The sequence below is a fragment of the Chanos chanos genome, chromosome 2, assembly GCF_902362185.1.
Source record: "Chanos chanos chromosome 2, fChaCha1.1, whole genome shotgun sequence".
In the NCBI taxonomy this organism is placed as follows: domain Eukaryota; kingdom Metazoa; phylum Chordata; class Actinopteri; order Gonorynchiformes; family Chanidae; genus Chanos; species Chanos chanos.
In genome coordinates, this window is record NC_044496.1 from 47,057,791 (window position 1) to 47,078,108 (window position 20,318).

The following is a 20,318-nucleotide window of genomic DNA, read 5'->3' on the forward strand; positions in this document are numbered from 1 at the left end:
ATCTCTGCTTTGCATCCGGGTTTTTTTTTTTATGGAGATCATGAGATGCAGAAAATGGCATTCTTGTTCATTTTGTAGTGATCCACTTAGGAGAGAGAGAGATGAGAGAATACTGACGGACCCAGCCACGAAAAGCAAAATAACACACTCTCCTCAGCCCAAAGTTCAACTCAAGTGAGTTCTGTCCCCTAAAAACCCCAGAAGTCACCCCTGAGCACATGGTTTTAGCATCAACAGCACTTCGAGAGCAAATATGAATGACTTCATTTGCTTTTAATGTAGATTTGACAGGCAGTTTTTTTTTTCTGAAAGAGGATTCAAAAAAAAGAAAAGAAAAAAAAGATGTAGCAATAAAGGTGAGGACAAAGCACTAGTAGTAGCAGTGGTGCTAGCGTTCAAACTGGGTTCATTACAAGTTTGCATGGATGTCCTCATGTCTCAGCACTTTGTAGGTGACCCAGTAGAAGATGTTGAAGATGAGGAAGCTGAGGGGAAAGACGGCTCTAGAAATGGTGTCGATGCGTTTGGCTCGGTCCACGAAGCGTTTCCGCACTGCTTCTCCATCGTACATTGTTGATATTGGAGGGGGCGGAGCAAAAACAGTGGACCCTTCCACGGCAGTCCCGTCTTTCGCTTGCAGGCAATGACCCAGTCCGTAACCACGGAAATAGAAACCGCGACTCTCTCGGACCAGCTCCTCCTCCTGGAGAGAGAAAAAGAGTGGGAGGGAGAATTTTCTACCTTTCGGTCGGTTTATGCAACCTGGGCTTAGTTCACACTGCAGGTACTTCCAAATTGTTCCTCAGATCAGATTTTTTTTTGTCAGGTTGTCCCCATTAATTTTGTAAAGTGACACATATCTGATATCAGTGTACACTGACCTAAGACCCGAATTATGTGTGATTGTTCAATGAACCATCGTTGAAAGATGTGTTGTTGCTCTAGATAGTCACATTAAGTATCTATAGACAAAGAGGTCACACTTTCAACATTCTGCTGCAGAATAATTTAAAACATACTGACGTTTTGGCAGTAAGCTGGTTCCTTCAGGGTTTCTATCATCAAATGTACCTGCCCGTGATGGAAGCCACTGACAAGGTGGTTTGGGCCTTACTGTCATACGTGATTTATAGTGGAGGCTCTAGGATGACAATGCTGAAAATAAGAAAAAGATCCATAGTCATAGTTCTAGTGATTCCAGCTCTTTTTTTTCCAATACATTGAGATTAACCAGTTGCATGGAGAATGATGGCCCTCATTTGATAGCTCTCACTGGCTCAGATTACATACAAATGAAGCCCAAATATGATTTGAAAAGATGAAATTCCATGCGGTTTTCACATTGCTCTATAAATATCTGATTTGTGTCACAGCTGAAAAAATACCACATCTCAAAAATGTCACAACACAGAAATCTGTGTTGGGTCGATTTTAGCTGCAGTGTGAATGTTGCCTTGTATATACATGCCTCTGTGCAGTAAAGCATACCCTTTGCTTTAGTGATGACAGAAAACAAATCAGTGAGTCTGCATCGTAGCAGCTATGAATTTCATACATTCTACTGTGTCATACAGGTGGGTGAAAATTAAATTGAGGTATTAAAGCGAAAACCCACTGAGTAATGGGCAAGCAATGGGTGATTTTGTTTTTAAATCCAGTGAAATAAATGTAAATGGTGCCACTGAAAGCAGGCGGCGGCACTTTCTCTGCTCTGACACTTTATTGAAAGCACAACTTGATTCTGGGTTTGTACCTCCCACTATCAGGCAAAAGTTAACAAATTATATTTTTTTTCTCACCAGTTAACTAGCTAGGCCACAGTTTTCCTAAATAGCCGTGTCCTATCACTCTACGTTACCTCGAAATCTTCATGATATGATGTTGTGATGACAAATTTAGATTAAATAATAGAAAGTCAATTATTTCAGGAGACATTCTTTTGAAGTTATCAGTCCTCATAACGTGTTCATTTTCATGGGGTTTTAAATCACTTTTGATTAGTTCAGCTGCTTCTGCAGCCAGTGCACTGGGGAGGATTGCCCCATATGATCACTATTTGGCCTTAAAAGTTTGCCAGGTGTTTTGAGTTATGGCATTTTATCAAAATAAAGATGCCCAAGGTCACATTTATTTAATCATTTGCTTTTATGAGAATGGAGACGAGGGAAGTGTTAGGATCACCATCATTAATGTGACAGGAATGTTTTAATTAAAGTACAGACGAGAAATTAACCTCCACTTCTTCTGGAGGGGTAAGGACACACAGAGGATGTCCTCTCTATCCCCTCAAGAGAAATAATGGACTTCTCAAAATACCCCTGTGAAAAGCCATCATCTCAACACAAACTCATAATAGACATTGCCATATGATGGATGGTTGTGCTCAGGGCTTTTTTTTGTGTAGCCTGAATGTAACCCTTTCTCTGTTCAGACCCTGCATGTGGGATGTTAATTCATAAATAGCTCAGCATTGACATTCCCTGACACCTTTAGAGGTTCGGTTTGGCAGGAGACGTGACAATGTGTTTTCTCTATTTTAGGCCGTTCACAGTCTCAGCTATATGCCCTCTCTTCAAATGAACTGCTGAGACTCTGCGTTCCTGACCCTCGATGTTATCATTCACTGCACTGCATCTTGCTATTATGTTTTATGTAAGGGCATTGTGGAAAGAGTATGTCCCTCATCATTGAAGTTGACATGACCAAAGCATTTCCTGACTAGCCTTTGTCTGCAAGAACACTTTTCTAAGGTGAGGCCCTTTTTAGTCAAAATGCAATACGTCAGTGTCCATCAAGTTCATAACTCAACTTATAAGTATTTCTGTCACTCAGGATTTCTTTGTCCTTTTTCTGTGTTAACTATACAAGCTACTGCATCAGGTTGTGACTGCTCTTACAAAATACACATCAGGCGGACCTCCACCAGAGGTAGAGCTATTACGTGGTTCTTAATTATCTCTATTAATTCTCCTTGAACTGTTCAGTGCATCATGTTCTGAAGTTTAATGATGCCTTTTGACTTTTGGCTCTCATTTCCAGTCAGTTTGCAGGGCCTGCAACAGTTAGCTGCTACTCACATCACTTTGAATTCCATGGTTTATGGCAATGGTCCTTACCTCTCTGATCATGGCCAAGGAGTGTCCAGACTCTGGTGAGTTAAGCTTGTAAAACGAACTGAACTGTGGGTATGTTTTAGTCTGAAATGATAGGTCAGTTCCACTTGTTTAAGACCATCAGTGGGGAGGACACATAGACTTGTACAGTTCTGATTGGGATACTGAGGAGAGAGGGGGGAGAGGACCCATGATAGGGAAGTATGGGGAGAATAGAAACACTATAAACACGTAAATGTGTTTATGGAAGACAGCAGAATACATTACTACGAATGAAAATTTAATTGATAATACTACCTATAAATACCAAAATCACAATGTATTGGAAATGGATTTAGGACACATTGTAAGCTCTCATAATTCTTTACAATGCCTGCAAAACATGATCTGTATAATAAATTATGCTCTGTGTGCACTGTGTGCATTAGAACATACATACAAAAGACTCACAGGACCGCATGTACAAAAACAGCATATATCAAAGTACTTATGAATCACTATTATTCTGTTGTGTTATGTATAATTTTATGGTACTTGTAAATTCCTACGTTAAATGTTGTAATGTACCATGTAGACATTATCAAGTACAAATAAGGCTTCATGATGTTTCAGAAATGCGTTAATAATTCATAACGTATGTGATACTTATATGACACTTAAGGTACAATTATGATCTATGGAATGTGACTACCAACTGTAAAATACTGTAGGTCACAGAACATTCTTGAGACTGATTATAAGTTTCAGCTGAAAGTAAAGGGTCACTAAAGGTTTTCAGTGTGATCAGGTGGGATAAGGTGCATTTAGACAAAAAAAAATAAACATTGTCAATACAAACATTTTCAAATAAACACATGCCAAAAGAAATAACAATTGTGTAATAAGAAGTAAGGCTTTAAACGGACTTTTTATAATCAAACAGTGACAGACCTAGGATCACAAACGACATTCCAGAAAGGAAACTCTGAGGGCAATAGGAGTGAAACAAACACCGATGAAGGGCTTGACAAGGGTTGACTGTTTTTTTGGGGGGTTTTTTTGACAGAGGGTACGTATTGGTAGGACATAGGGGTTTTAGTTTTTACCCTGGTACAGGTGCTGCAGTGCTGATTCTGGTTGCTGCTGCTGATGCTGTTAGCAGGCAGGTCACTCACTTTCTTCAGTGACTCAACACTTCCCGGCTGACTGGCCAAAGCCTCCATCAGCAAGGACACAAGCAGACAGATTAGAATAATTGTTCTCTTATCAAGTCTAGAGTTCTTAATTCCATGGTTTTCAAAAGCCTTTTGTGCATGCTTATATATCTGACTGTTTTCACTGATTATGTTGATGATCCAGGTTAGGCTAACAGCACAACCATCGGATGAAAAGTTTAATAAATGTGGCTTTAAAACAGTGGACATGAATGTGCAATTAAATGTGTTGACTCATTCTTTGACTTTTGAAGCATGATACAAGAGAGCATGTTATGTAGTTTCATGGTGGTTAGAGCATTGCGTCTTTTGTCCAGTAAACCAAGACTTTACACTGATTCTGCTGTCATAATATTCTATATGTTCCATCTGCTGATCCGATTGTTTCTCTCAGTGTGACATGCATGCTTTAAAAAATAAAATCAGAGACAGACAAAAAGAAAGAGTTGGGGAGAAAATGACAAAACCGTGCAGTCGTTATCTTCACCAGACAAAGATAGGATCTGACTGACCGAGACATTGTCAATCTGACACTGTTTTGCCAGTAGCCAAAGTTGCTAAGGAATGTTGTCACTGAGCGTGAACAGCATCTCATGTTGCTAGGGGACATCGCTAAGACCTATTCACTCAAATAGAATTTGATCAGCATCACTTATTGACCTTTTGCCCTCTGGTGAAGCTTCATGGGGGAATATTACTGATGGAGACAGTCATGTTTCTGAGAAGAACCCTGCTAAACTTCATGAAAATTAGACAGTTTTTTGTTATTTTACAGAAATAACTGTCCTTGTCTTGTGTCTCCAGCTGATTAAATTCCTGGTGCCTTCTTGTGTTCTTTAAATGTACCCTGGGGTGCAAGGGAAGGTAGTATTGATTAGTCCTGGTCAGTCACCAGTCCATCAGACCTACAACTTACTCAGCTTGAGGCCAGACTATTGATACCACACTGATTGATCATTGAGTCTTCTCCTGCCGAAACTAATGACAGAGCTGATTCTGGATGCCAGGAGAGGTGGAATACTGCTTTGCTGTTTAAGTAGAATTATTTTCATTTTATTCTCATTATTGATTCAGGTGCAAAAAACACGCTCATAAATTTCTAGGATTTGTCCGTTTAGACAGCGAAGGCTGTTCTAGAAGTGCAAAGAGAAGCCGAGGCATTCAGTAAATGATTTGTTTACAAACAGCGATTTGCATAGCATCTAGACACCATACTTGCATTGTTAAACTGAAATGCAATTGTATGTGTTTGTTGTGTTTTGTCTGTAAACAACCAAGAGCAGTTCTTACTCCCCACCTTCTGGCCTGCTCTGAGGGTCTTTAATATTTAAAGAGTGATCTCAGATTGTTGTTTACTTCTGTTAACCGATGAAGAACCGCCTCACAGATCAGTGGGGAGAGTAGATTCTATACGGTTCAGTGTTCACCATGGAAACGGGCTGTTCTGAATTCCCACGTGGGATGCGAGAGCCAGCTGTGACGCGTTGGCCTTGTTCAGGCCTGTGCTCGCAGAAAGGCACAATGAGGAAAGCTGCTAGTTCAGGGTTAATCAGAGGTGACACTGGTCTGGTGTGTATGTGTGTGTGTGTTTGTGTGTGTGTGTGTGTGTGTGTGTGTGTATATGTGTGTTTGTGAGTGTCTGTCTGTCTCTGTGTGTGTGTGTGTGTGTGTCTATGTCTGTGTCTGTGAGTTCCACTTACTATTCTCTGCCGCCTCTGCTTCTTGCGGAGTCTGATGAACTCCTTGTGTTGTCTCGATACAAAGTTGACTGCTGCATACTCCAGCAGAGCAGCAAACACGAACAGCAGACACACTGCCATCCAAATATCAATGGCCTTCACATAGGACACCTGGGTCACACAAGGTCATAATGCAGGTTATAGTACACTGCATATATACAGTGTATGATGCAATATGCAGATTCTATTACATTTGTTCAAACGTATGATACAGTTATGAATATAGTCTGACATTACAGAGTATAATGGAGGCTTTGTAAGGTTTCTTAAATGGATTTAGAGTTCATTGATTACAAAGTGTTACCATTACTGCTATGATCTATTGAATTTTTTTCCTGCAAATTGTAAAATAATACACCAGGGACAGACAAGGCCTCTGCAACATCAATAGGGGCACTGCTACAAATAATGAGGGGGTGTTGACATTAGACCCATCTCCCAGTTTACTCCCTAATGATTCCTGTCTCTCGGAATAGCCCCGAATTCAAATGAGAGTCAGTATGACAGTCAGTCATCATTTAACTTGACTGAATTCTGGAGTGAAGATCCAAGAACTGTCCCATTAATGAGTAGCAAACAAATAGCCACCGGACAAACCTGAAGAACAATTACATTAGCTTTACTTCCCAGATACAAATCAATTTTCATTTTTTTCCATAGCAAGTCCATCAGATGACATTAATATCAAAAGGATCTTTTTGAAAATGAAGGATTAGAAGAATGCTTTACAAAAAGTAAATCTCCAGCTAGTTGGCTGCCTTTTGGGGTCCTGAATAGCATCTTGCTGAGTCATGGTTGACTTTGTATTCTCCTCTTACCTTTGGTAGAGAAGCTCGGGAACCAGAGCTTTGTGTCGTCATGGTAAGTACGGTGGTGATACCTAGTCCCACTCTTGCAGGTGCAGCATCCATATTGATCCAGAAGGACACCCAGGACAGGATAACAATGAGCAGGCTGGGGATGTACATCTGGATAAGGTAATATCCCATCTGCCTCTCCAAGTGGAACTTTACCTCAATACAAGTAAATTTACCTGCAAAAGGAGAAGAAACCAAAGATATATGCACTTGCCCAGCCTGTAAGTGGATGCCAACATGGTTTAGTCTAGATCAGGGGCAGTTCACTCGATAAGGATCATGGCTCCGTTAGTTTCTGACCACACGTCACCAACAGCTTAAAAAACTCACTCTGTGAGGAGGGAGGTTGGGAAACTAGGCACCTGGTTTGGAAAGCCCTGGTCTACGGCGTATAGTAGTAGCTCACCTGTGTTGTAATGCTTGGTGCAGTAGCCAAGGTCCTTCTCTTCTTTCAGCACAAACTGGGGAAGAGTCAGATCGTCTGCTACCTGCACAGGAGCAACTGGAAGCCACTCGAAGATCAGGTCGTTCATGGTGTAGCCAACTGCAAAGAGGAGAGATCAGGAGAGAGACAAAAAGTATAAAAGGAGATGGTGTTAGAGAGAGAGAAGAGCATTAAAAAAAAAAAAAACAGAGCAAGCGGAACAGAGAGCTCACAAGTCTCTAGCGTCTCTGACTGAACCGAGTGTGTTAGTGAGAAACCCTGTCAGGCTGCCATTTTGATCTCATTCCCTGCCTGTTTGTCATGAGAAAGGTCATCTGTCGGAAGCTTCCAGAGTGGCAGACGGGTGGCTTGAAGGGCTAGTGAAAAGGTGCACATGATTAGTATGCTTGGAAGGATGATAAGACGTGTTTGTATGTGTATCCAGGCACCCACTTAATCAATGCTGCATTGTCCTTGTATGTTCAAATCCTCATGTTTACGACATGTAGACCCCTGTGACTTTATCCCTCTAGCAAGACATCAGACAGATAAGTGTCTGTTTTGACCATTGAGAGAGAGAGTGACCAGACATATGAGAGAGCCCTCAAGAGAAACCCTTCATTTTTTTTTAATTTATTTTCCTACATAGATCCATTCTCCTCTCCCATATATCCACTTCTATCGCTTTGTATCTCTGATGATTCTCTTCCTTCTCACAAGGCAAGATTACAGGCCCATTAAAAATGCATGAGAAATGCAATAACAGCGTAGAAACGCTTGACACATCGGAATAATACTGATGTCTGTGGACTCCCCTTGGGGTTTGAGTTACAAAAGCTTCAATTATTCACGATGTTATCCCCCTAGTCTTACCACCAGCTTGAGAACAACAAAACCCATATAAGAGCGAGCGAGAGAGAGAGAGAGAGAAAGAGAGAGAGAGTGAGAGATGACAGAATGTTGCTCTTGAAAAGAGTTCGATGACATTCAGAACATCCTTTTCCCACAAGCAGGCCGAATATTAATGTTTTCATAAGACAAAGAAGAGGTTTTTTTTTTTAATCCAAAAAAAAAGGGTAAAAGAGGCGGCAAAATTAAATTCCATTATTCAATATATTTAATCTAAGATATGCAATGTAGCTATGGGAATAGAAGGGGCAATCACTAAGGCATTGTCTCTGTGTCCTCTTTATGTTATCTTCAGCACTGTCCTATGGGTTACATTCCTCTTTTTCTCTTTAATGGAAAGATGAGTATAAAAAGGACCAGGCTTGAAGATTAAATTGTTGCAACAGTGAGTAGATTGCACTCTTAAACGAGCCGCGGTCAATCCCACACAGTCAGACACTGACCGGTGGATTTATATACATTTACCTAATGCTTTCTAATCTCAAACTGGGTCACGAGAACACGGGCTGAAGGAATGCAGAATATGAGGAATGAGTGCATGAGGTTTGGTTATGTATGGCCACTTTAATCCATCACTAAATATAAGTGGCATGAAGCTCTCAAGAATGAAAATGCTTGATTGGTGCCCTCTGCTGTAAAAGACTGTCAGGTCATACAGCTGGAGTAAGTCTAAATCCTCATAAAGAACTGCTCCTTTTGCCGCCTCCTCTAATTCTTAACTCTCTCTCTCTCTCTCTCTCTCTCTCTCTCACACACACACACACACACACACACTCTCTCTCTGTCTCTCATTCTTTCTCTGTCTCTCTCACTCTCTCTCTAAAAGCAGTAGTCCTCCTTGTCTTTGGCAGCGGAGGTTACTCCCCCTTTGGCTGTGTCCCAACACTTGTCAAAATGGTGTAGGACTGCCTGTTTGTGCTGAGGAAAATACGGTCTCCTCTAATCAGGAGTGATTATGCCTCCTGCAATGGCTTTATCCGACAGTAAACATGCATTGTCTACTCTGTTTGCCAGGATTCTCCCACCTCTCCCTTGTCAGAGGTTTTTTACTCGTATTCTCCCACACTCAGTTATAATAGTGACCAAGCAGAGAAGTGAACACAGCCAGGAACAATCTTTGAGAGAATTTTTCCAGTGCCAGAATTTTTCCAAAGACAGAGGTCCAGAATGTTTTTGGATGTATAATGAATCTGTGGCTAGTGCTTTCAGCTCTTGTTTCTGGAGTAACATGTTAATATGGCAAGTGATTCTGTTATGTGTCATGTGATATGTTATGATGATATAAGAAGTGATACCATAGCTTGGATGGTATTAAGTTTTCAAAGTACTTTTTCCTCAAACTCTGACTTGAGCCTATGTGCAGAGCTCAAACGTGGGTTACACATTGAAGGCACTGTCTCTCGGGTCTAATCCTAGCTGCGTTAACAGGAAATAGACACATACACACACAGCTTGACTTCTACTGCTTCTGTGACAGATACAGATGGCTACCACTTGCAGCTACGGAACGAGAGAATGAACAGTGCATTTTTGCATTACACAAGCGACCCATTTGGTTCACCTCTTGGTAAGATGTGAAATTCTTTTTGTCTCAGGAGGTGGAATTAAGGGCCCCCAGGGCAGCCGAGGTGGGTCACATAATAAAAGGAACAGCAAATGAAAGTTTCATTATTGATATCCTGGAAATTGGCTGTGAGAAAGAAGATGCTATCAGCTCAAAGGCCACTGAGGTGGGGAATTGTCTATTTCTTCCTCACCCTCACTTTTATCGGGGTAATAAGAAGGGTATGGTGATATGCAAGGTTTCTAGGAAAAGAGCCAGAGATATTTCTCCAGAACAGACTCTGCTTCAGTGTGCATCTGGGTAAAAAAAAAAATTCAGTGTGTGTGTATGTGTGTGTGTGTGTGTGTTGTAGCCATTACCAACTAACATGAGCATCTCTTAGAAGAGATCGTCTATGTTCAGTTCTGCCTCACAGGACTTCAGACATATTCACACACAGGGGCAAAAGTCTGCTGATGCTCCACCTCCACGCTTATCTGATACTTTCTCATGCATCAAAAGCCATCCAGGCAGCTGAACAAAAGGGACTCACCAGAGTATAATGAAAGAGAGAAGAGGAAAAGAGAAGGAAAAAATAGGACGAAGAGGAAAAGACTCACAGCTCTCTAACTGCATGGTACAGGTCTGAATGTCCATGGGGAAATTCTTCAAGTCCATAGGACAGGACAAGATGAGTGTTAGCCTGAGATAGAAGAGGAGGAAGAGAGAAAGAAGAGGAGGAGGAGAGAAAGACAGAACAGCATTCAGAAAAACAATCAAAGAAAAGACAGAGAGAGGGATACAGTAGAGAGTATGCAGAGAGATAGGCAAAACAGAGAGGAGATGGGATAGGAGAGAGCGAGAGAGAGAGAGAGAGAGAGAGAGAGAGAGAAAATGAACGCACAGATGCAGAATGGAGGAACAGATGTAAAGATCAGTAAAGGGACCTTTCAGAGCTAACATAATATCCCATTACAACACTGTTTTACAGCCCACCTGCTAAGACTACTGTAGAGTGTTGTACAAAAAAGTCCAGCATTTTCAGATGAAGTGGTATGGATTGTGTTTTGTTTCTGAGAGGATGTCGAGTGCTACCAGAGCTTTTGGGCTCTGCTGTTGTGTTGGTAATAGCAAACTAATTGCTCTACAGATTCATCCCTTTATTTATTGCAGTGCAGATGCATTAAGACTTCATGCAGCCGGAGGGAAGCGAGGGAGCTATTAGAGATTTTGGATCGGAGAGGTTGTGTAATTACCTGCTGTTATGCATTGCTTCAAGGAAACACAAGGGCCACAAGCTCTGCTTGGAAAAGTTAGTTTCTATTCTGCTATGATAACTCGAAATTCGAGTCCCACAAAATATTGTTCTCTGCTATGTCCAAGCACACACACACACACACACACACACACACACACACACACACACACACACTTTCTCTCTCTCTGATGGATGAACCTTTTAAGTTCTCCATCTTGAGTAATTTATCCCTCGTACCTGAGCATAGCTGTGCACTGGTGCTCAATGACTGTTTGCAAATAAATCAAGCCTGTCAATCAATATCGTCAGTACGGCATGTTCACATGCTAAATGCTTATGTTTCTCCCTGAGCAGAGGACAGAAATAATAAAGTGAGGTTATGCCTCAGCATCAATCCATTTCCACACCTGTAGATTTAGGGGTTTTAGTTCAGTGGAAACTATTGCTTTAAGAGGTAGAAGACATAACTGTTGCAGCAGTTTTAATGAGGTGCTATACATCTATAAAGACTGCCAGTAAACTTGCAATAAATATGCAGTCACTGAGCAACTGGTAGCAAAACTGAGTTACCCCTGGGGACCAATTATCTCATCATTAATATTAACCTCACTATTAAACGACAATTTAAACAAACACTCCCATCACAAAAGTTCTCTCATACCAGCCCAGGTGGGACTTCAGTTGCTCACTCAGAAAAACTAAAACAGGTACCTGGCATTATAACTGGAGCTATGTGTTTATCTACATACCTAATGCTATACAGTACATTCCCGTTCTGAAAGATGCGTAGCAGCTTGTTGTCAGTTGTGACCTCATGAAAGTTGGCTCCTTTTTCATTGGCAAAGAACAGGTCAGGCTTCCATATGGAGTCTAACATGGATGGGTCCAAATCCAAGGAAGCATCTGGGTACTCGCTGTATGCCAATCGGGGGTCATTCCACTGTTGCCGTAGGAACACATTCAGCCTATAATCCTGTTGTATTACACACAGGTACAGGCATAGTTTATCAAGATATAAGGTCCTGTATGTTTAATATATTACCATAACAGTCAGACAGATAAGCTTTATTCGGGAAAATAAGTTTCATAAAGAACTTGAATCATTACCATGAGTCACTGAAATTTATGTGCTTAACTGTTTTTATCTCCTTGAAAACAACTAGCAAAATAGATGATATTAATGGTTGGGCATTATGCCCCAATTCACATTTTAATCCTTGATAATGCTCGATAATCCTTGATGATGACGACACATAATAATTTATAGAAGCAGATAATATAATAATAGAAACCATAAGTTTAATATTAATCTGTGCCTTTGCTGTACAGGATCTAATGGATAGATTCTGAGAGAGTATCAGTCATTTGCTGTTTGTGGCTCCGTCTCACACTGCTGACTCTTACTGCCAATAGAAAAGCTTGCTTTCAGACTTTGGGGACTAATTCAGACTCCACTAAGTGCCTCTTGGAATCTCCTTAACAGTCTAAATGTGTATTTTTCCTTGATGTATTAGACGTGCCTTATAGAGGACCTATTTTGTGTCTAAATGACCAGTTTAGCCAATTGCCCTGAAAGAGCTTTTTGCCTTGTCTGTCAGTCAGTGTTTATGAAGCTTCGAGAGGTGTTTTGAGATTGGGCAAACAGTCACTTAGAGATTGTGGGTGGGGAAGAATGTCCTGTGCCATTTTGATTTGATTGTTTAAGTTTCTAAATTATCACTGAAGCATAGCCAAATTGACTTTGCACATTGCACATTTCATTTAAATCTTTAAACTTTATTTTTGCTAGAGGAACCGAAGGAGCTAATACAATAGTCTGTATCATTGAAATCACTGGGGATGCAAGGCAGAGGTCACTTATTTGAGAGTCTTAGAATGTCCTCCTCTGGTTTCTAGCCTTGCAGTTAGCCTTGTGGGTCACCATGGAAACCTCTCTGACAACCAATCATCAATTCTGCTGACCCAGCTATTCCACATAAGTGCATGCTTAAGGGAGCTGGGGTTTTTTTTTCCACCCACTCTCATTAAAAAAAAATCCCCAATCTTTCATTTTAATTGTGAAGTGAGCAGTTCATTATCTGCTCATCAGCTGACCCACTGGTCTCTGAAGGTTGTACTGATGGGTTTGTTGAAATGAGATGACTTGAGCTTACAGCCCAAAGGTGCAATATTCCAAAGCAGAGGAATAAAGGGAGAATCCCAATGTGTTAACAGGACGATCCCTGCTTCGCTCTTCCTCTGTGTACAACTAGCTGTGTAGAATTCAGAATAATATAATATCATTTTTGAAAGATGAGCCGTTTATGTTGAAACTATCACATGAAAATAACACCCTTAATCTTATTACAGCAATTACGTGCAAGATCTCAGGTATTGTAAAATTGTCTGGAAAATGAGCCTCAAATAATGAGCCCAAGATTATGATTTTCCAAGCACTTTCGGAGCAGTGATATGCACTTGATGAAATTTCATGTCAGTATGTCACATACCATTGTTGTTTCTGTGATGGATCCAAAACTGTTGATGAAAATATTACAGGTGACATTTACAGGTGGACCTATAGAGTTAAAAGAGTAAAGTTTTATTTGAAATTGTGTAGCATTCAGCAATAACACATAATATTTGTTTCTAAACTTCAGAGACAGGATGCGAAATTACTGTATGATGTTGTAATTAACTGTTTACGAACTTGTAAAGTCTCAATGAATGGTACAGCAATCCCAAACATTGGGATATTTAAAGTTTTTTAAATACCTTTGATAGAGAAGCTTATTCCACTGTCTAGTCCAGTGTGCGAATTGTGAAAATGGATAGAACAATACACAAAACCAAAGAGAATCTGTCCTCTCACATTAGTTTTTAGATATAAAAAAAGGACAAATCTTCTATCTGTCCATATACAGTTTTTGGAAGTTTCAAAGGATAAAGCAAGAATAAACTGATCGTTTGTAAATGACTAGCTTTAGGAGAATCAGCCCCATGAAGTTCAAGCAGTGATAAATAATTCCAAATGAAAACATAATTGTACACAACAAGCAAAACTGTTGACAAAGGACTCATTGATTTTATATGGTAATCACATGCTTTTGTAAGCAAACACAGCAGACAGAAGGGAGAAAGAAGCCTCCCATATATTCTAGTGACTCTGACAATGTGGATCATGCATCATAAATTTATGACTCGACTGAAATTTTGTAGTGAGAGAGAAATATTTTAAGAGTATTGGCCCTGCTCACAATCTCATCAGTGGTGTATTCAGGATCAAGATCTCTTGTGCTAACCACGTTCTCTGATGTGCTGACCAGCATCACCTGATTTGACAAAGTGTGATACATATGCATGATCTACGTTCAGTTTTATCATCAACAATTTTGTTCCATTTGACTTTATTACAAAAAATGTGGTGATATAGTTAGGGAGGGGGGGTCTTGATTTTATTTGTATTTGGTCAGTCATGGTGTTTCTCTCTCGGAGTTCGCATGCACACACGCGCACACACACACACACACACACACACACACACACCTTTGAAGTTGGGTCTGATACGAGCATCATAGCCAGAGGTTCTTCCCATGAGCTTGTCCAGGAAGTCAGATGGGGACATAGGCTTAGCAGCCGGCCTACTGGGAGACTTTATCTCTTCTTTACAGGAGCCTGGTCTGCAGAGAGAGAGAGAAAGAAAGGAAAAGAGAGGAAGGTGACGGGGGTGATGGAGAGAGGGGACAGAGAATAAAAAAAGAGGGGGGAGAAAGAGGAAGGGGATGGAAGAAAGAGAGAAAGAGAACGTGAAAGAATGAATACAACAAAATACAACAACTGTCATGCCAAAATAACCTGTAAAATTCATTTGTACATGCCCTTTGTCAAAATACGCCACACATACATCGTCAAAACATTATTTAACACATCACTCCTGCAGATGCTATGGAGTAAAAGACAGAAATCATCGAATGACTGTCTATGTTGTCTTTTACAGCTCTATGTGGGGGTTAGCTGACAGAAGGAAGAGAGAAGGGCACCACCCTCACTACCTCAGGCAGAGGGGTCTGACAGAGATGACTCTATTGCAATGTTATTTGTGTCACTCTGAGTGAAAGAGGGCTTTGATTTCTCCTCCAACTCAGCTCAGTCAGCGAACGCCTGCCCGATCAGGCCAGAGAGTGCCATGCCAGAGCCCGGAGGGTCTGGATTGTGCCGGATCCTCCAGTAGTGGAACGCATTCCATGATTTCGCTGCATGCATTTGATACAATTGTTAGTGTATCAGTCATGAACCCAGCCCCTGTGAAGAGTAGATATGAATGCAATCCTTTCCTTGAGGCTCTGTGATTATGCCGCTCTGGACAGTCATACAGCGAAGTCTGTAGTGCATCAAACCTCAGACTTTATGATACTTTTTCTTTGATGTAATGATTTATCATTATATATTTAATAAGGAGTCACCTTGCACATATACACACATTTATATATTCTCATATACACATATGTTCACGTTAGGATATATAGCACCTTTTCTTATTCACACACACACACACACACACACATGCACGCACGCACACACGGATCTCCCTCTCTCTCTCTCTGTCTCTCTCTCTCTCTCTGTCTCTCTCTCTCTCTCTTTATATTTATCTATCTATCTAGCTATCTATCTATCTATAGTATGTGCACTATAAACTGTACTCTGTGATGTGTAGATTTGTAAATTTGTTTTTTGGTATTCCCAACGGATATTACTCTGTTAGCAGGTATTTGTGTTATTAATAGTGTTAGAGTTGTTACATATTTGTGACATTGTAATGACGCTTCGGTAGTTGAATCTGAATCACTATTTATCATTGGGTCTGCCATTTTGTAGCCAGCACTGATGAAAACTCCTCTTGCAGATTTTAAGGTTTATTTTTGAGAAAGCCAAATGCATATTATATGTTGATCCATGTTGTAGATGCTCCATTGTGTAGATGAGATTAGCTTGGATGAATCAAGAAAGAGAGGAAAAAAGAGGATGACAAATGAATCACTCCCACACACTTTCCCTGCCTTCCAGCCTCAGAGAAACACATTTCTACTCCACAGTCTGTACTTCACCATTCTGGATCAGAGTGGTTTATGAGGCATTGTGAGTAAAACCATACATTTTTAAACATCCCTGAGACAAGGGCAGGGACAGAACTTCATATTTGCCCTTGAATATCTGTCTAATGTTATCACCCAGCCACAGTTAAAAATCAGTCTGGATTTTGCTCGTTCTTTTCCACAATGTTGGCTCTAATTATGATTTTTTTTTTTATCCCAGTCTCTCTGAATCTGCTCTGCTCTAGTCTATTGGTTTTATTCTGAATATTGATAAATACAACTGTACTGTCCTTGTAAAAAGGACGCGTGAGTGAGTGAGTGAGTGAGTGAGTGAGTGAGTGAATGAATGAAAACAATGACAGAGGAAAAAGTCCCTGCATCCCCCCCAAAGCCTCACATCAGTTGTAATTTTTTTTTTTCCAAACACAGAACTATGTGAGCAATGTGTACAGATCACGTTGTATACAAACAAACAGCTACCAGAATTCCAGCACTACAGAGCATTATGAACACAATCTAGTGTCTAATCCCCAGACGTAAAGCTTACATGAAGCTCAGCACTGTTGATCATGGACATGGCAAACAACAAGCGCTGCATGACATTCATTGTTTTTGACTCTGCTGAAAGTAAATCCACAGAGATTGTTTTGGGTTGTATCATTTTTAGCCCATCAGCCTCACTGTCCTGCTGAAATCAGGCATATTGAGTTTAACAAAAAGAACCTGTTCTTTTCACTGTGATAAATCTGGACTTCTGTTTTCATCAGCAAAAGCACTTAGACACATACAGCTGGCATGCAATGTGTCTGAGAAGATAACCATACAAATTTTAAGCAATTTTAGCCTTTTAGTCATGTTACTTTGTTATTCATTTAAGCATTTTTTATTTAGCATTTATTTTTGAGAAGAGAGTTTTCAGAATAAAAGAAAAAAAAACTTGCCAAACTGTGTAGCCCATTGAATGCTGTGTGTGTGTGTGTGTGTGTGTGCGTGTGTGTGTGTGTGTGTGTGTGTGTGTGTGTGTGTGTGTGTGTGTGTGAAACGATCTCTCAGCTGTTTTCAGATGATAGTCGCGAAATGTGTCTGAAACTTCTCAAATCCTTTGTAATTTGTGTCACAAAAATAATTTTCTACGAGACACTTTTCCATCTATGGTCAAATTACAGAGAAGGTGCAAAACTGTTTGTGTTTTCAAGGACAAAACTTGGATGTCAATCTGATTTAAGATGACAAGTCAGAAAACCGGATTTTGGAGGTGGAACGGATTTGAGTCTTGATTTGACTCGGAGTGTTGAGAAACAAATGGCTGTGACAGTTATCTCTTTAGTCTGCCTGAAATATTGACACATGATAAACAGGTCTTTTAATGCAATTGCTAGTGTTAGCGAGGACTTCTGAGTAACATTGACAAGAGAGAAATAAAGCTGATGATTGCTGGAAGCAAAAATGATATAAATTTCCTGTCTTGTGTGGAAATTCTTTGATACCTTTGTCAGATATGCCACAAAAAGGCCCTCTTCGGTCAGGAAAACAATTTCGCAGATTGACATAAAGAAAAGAGTAAGCCATTCAAATTAGATTACATGCTTTGTCCAAACGAAGCTGTGAATTCTGCTGTGTGGAACTCAACCTGTCAACATATTTTTTTTTTAATGAAATTTAGGAGCTTACTTTTCAATAAGGAATTATTCATTTCAAAGAATCTTTCGTTTCAGTTGGTTTCATTTCTCAGAAAAAAATCATTATATATTTCTTCTGTTGATTTGTTGGTAGAGAACAGCACTAATTGGTTGACATTCATGATGAACATTACTTGGGTGTTTCCCATTTTTTACCATTAATTTAAAATTTTAATCACTCATTTCTTCCCCATGTGTTCTCAGTCATCAGAAAATTTTTTGAATGTAGAATATATTAGCATAAAGACAGGCACTAAAGGCAGCTGTATTTTTAGCGACGTTGCAGAAAAGTTAAGGGAGGCGCGAGTAAAGATTAGAATAATAACCATCTCAACAGAACCCTTTGGAAATGTTCAGAAATATCTGAGAAGATATTAATGGTGGTATATTCAATGTTCACGCTGTGCCTGCACAGGTCACTGTGTGAAATGATCACCAGAGATCTCGCTGGAGCCAGAGAAGGTGTCATTCCTCCAGGCATCATCTGACCTCTGTACCAACCCTCATGCATTCCTAATGACTCCCTTCTTACTTTCCACATCACCATCAGCCAATGAAAAACAAGAACGTCTACTCTGAAGGTAGAGACATGCACAAGAACAATAAAAAATATCCCTTCTACCTAATTAAATGAGGTTTAATGTAAAGTCTTATGGTCTTTTCAGACACAAGTTAGTCTGATTTCTTGCTGGACAGGTCACACGGGCCGTTTGGGTCACTGGTAATGGATCCAGACAGACTTTAGTGAAGCAGCTGGGTCCTGTTTAATGAAACCTGATTCTCAGGCAGAATCATTGAGATGCAAGTTGGGGACATTTAATGAGAATGACCTTTTGAGCCCCATCCATGGTTGTCTGGTCCCAGCGTCTGTGTCTGTGCAGAGACAAGAATCTTTAACTCACCTGACTGTTTTCAACACCTCAAATGTCACAGCACATCCCTTGCTTTGCAAGAGCCACTGATTAATTGTTGTGCAACAACAGACTCAGTAATGGGTCCCACACCAAACATGTGCTACGTGCACGCCCATTTGCTTTTATGCACATAATTGTGCCTCTACACATGCATACACATACAAACGCACATACACTACACATATACTCAAGTCACTCTCTTCTTAGACACACCATATAAACACATGATTTACCTGTTATTGTGTGGATACGCTCACTCACACCACACACACCAACATACACACAAACACACACAAAAGTGTGTATGAATAGGGTTTCAGGGTCGATTTTGGTTTTATGTCATGAATAAACATGTGGAACAAATGCATTAAAGTCAGGATGAAAGGATAGACATATTAGGTTTGGTTCATCTGTCTCAGAATGTCATTCATAAAAAGGTTCACATGTGTAATACTGGTAATCGGCCCAGCACTTGAAGCATAGTAACTAGACAGCAGAACTTCCTAAGGTTGTAATGGAAGTAACCACTGCACAGGAGACTGAAGTTTGACTTGATTACAATGAGACTGAACATTCTGTTGGCTCCCATGTAAGATTCCACAACTTTAATTCCTCTAGGCGTTGCCTTTATGACTTTATTGTGTAGAGTGTATAGTGTACTGACACTCTTTGGTATTGGAACTGAAATGTGTCTTGAGATTGTTTAGCTCTGTCAGCAAAGTGCAGTCTCCACACTGTGATCAGACAGGGCCTGTTAGATGTGTATTGGAGCCAGAAACATCACGCTTGACTTCACTCCGTATGCTGCTCCCGGAACACACAGCTCTCTCCAGCTATCGGCTTCTGACATGTGGGTATTCCCTAAAAGTTCTGGAAACTGGCACACACTTTCAGAGCCATTCCACTGTGTTCTACGTATATGAACACATTCTAATGCAGCAGTCTAATTGCACAAGACAACTTTTGTTTGCCTTGCATTCCATCAGGAAAACAGTCTCTCTCTCTCACTTTCTCTCTCTCTCTCTCTCTCTCTCTCTCTCTCTCACACACACACACACAAACACACACAAGCACAACTTTCATGCTTTTCTCTCGAAGCCCCTCAACCCTTTTTTCTCTCACTTGCAGTCTCTCTCCATCTTTCTCTGTTCCACCCTCTCTGTATCGCCATGGAAGGAATAACAAAGCAGAGCAGAGCTTTACTGGCAGAAAACCATAGCACTAGGAGACAGCAGAGCCCCTACAGTGTCTTATTTAGAAGATGAAATGTTCATGAGTTAGGAAGGGGTCAGCTAGAAGGTCATTTTTTTCCTGCCTGTTTTAGAGCCCATAGGAACCTATGAAAATCATTTTCTTCTCCATCCCATTCACATTAAAGCAACACTACCATGGAGATTGCTCTTAAATCATGAATTTTTGCTTCTTTGATGCAAAAAGTAAAAACTGTAAAAGTCTTAAAGTTGAAGTCTTGGTACTGCAATTTAGGTATTGTCACAAAAAGTCTTGTCAAAAGGGAACATTAAAATTTCTGAATTTCAGGGAAGTGTTCCCACAACATGAAATTCACTGAACCAGATTACTTTCAATTAGACAGAGCACATATTCTGCACATGAATT

At 40.3% G+C, this 20,318-nt stretch overlaps 1 protein-coding gene across 1 annotated transcript in view; it reads right to left on the minus strand.

The window, feature by feature from the left end:
* Positions 1–409: 409 nt before the first annotated feature.
* Positions 410–20,318, minus strand: part of glra4a (glycine receptor, alpha 4a) — a 33,532-nt gene continuing 13,623 nt past the window's right edge. The window contains exons 2-9 of the mRNA XM_030765092.1: positions 14,562–14,695; positions 13,526–13,593; positions 11,786–12,009; positions 10,399–10,481; positions 7,309–7,446; positions 6,864–7,078; positions 6,007–6,156; positions 410–703 (exon numbers count right to left, since the gene is read on the minus strand). Of these exons, the coding sequence (XP_030620952.1) occupies positions 410–703; positions 6,007–6,156; positions 6,864–7,078; positions 7,309–7,446; positions 10,399–10,481; positions 11,786–12,009; positions 13,526–13,593; positions 14,562–14,695 (1,306 nt within the window). The remainder of the gene's footprint in view (positions 704–6,006; positions 6,157–6,863; positions 7,079–7,308; positions 7,447–10,398; positions 10,482–11,785; positions 12,010–13,525; positions 13,594–14,561; positions 14,696–20,318) is intronic.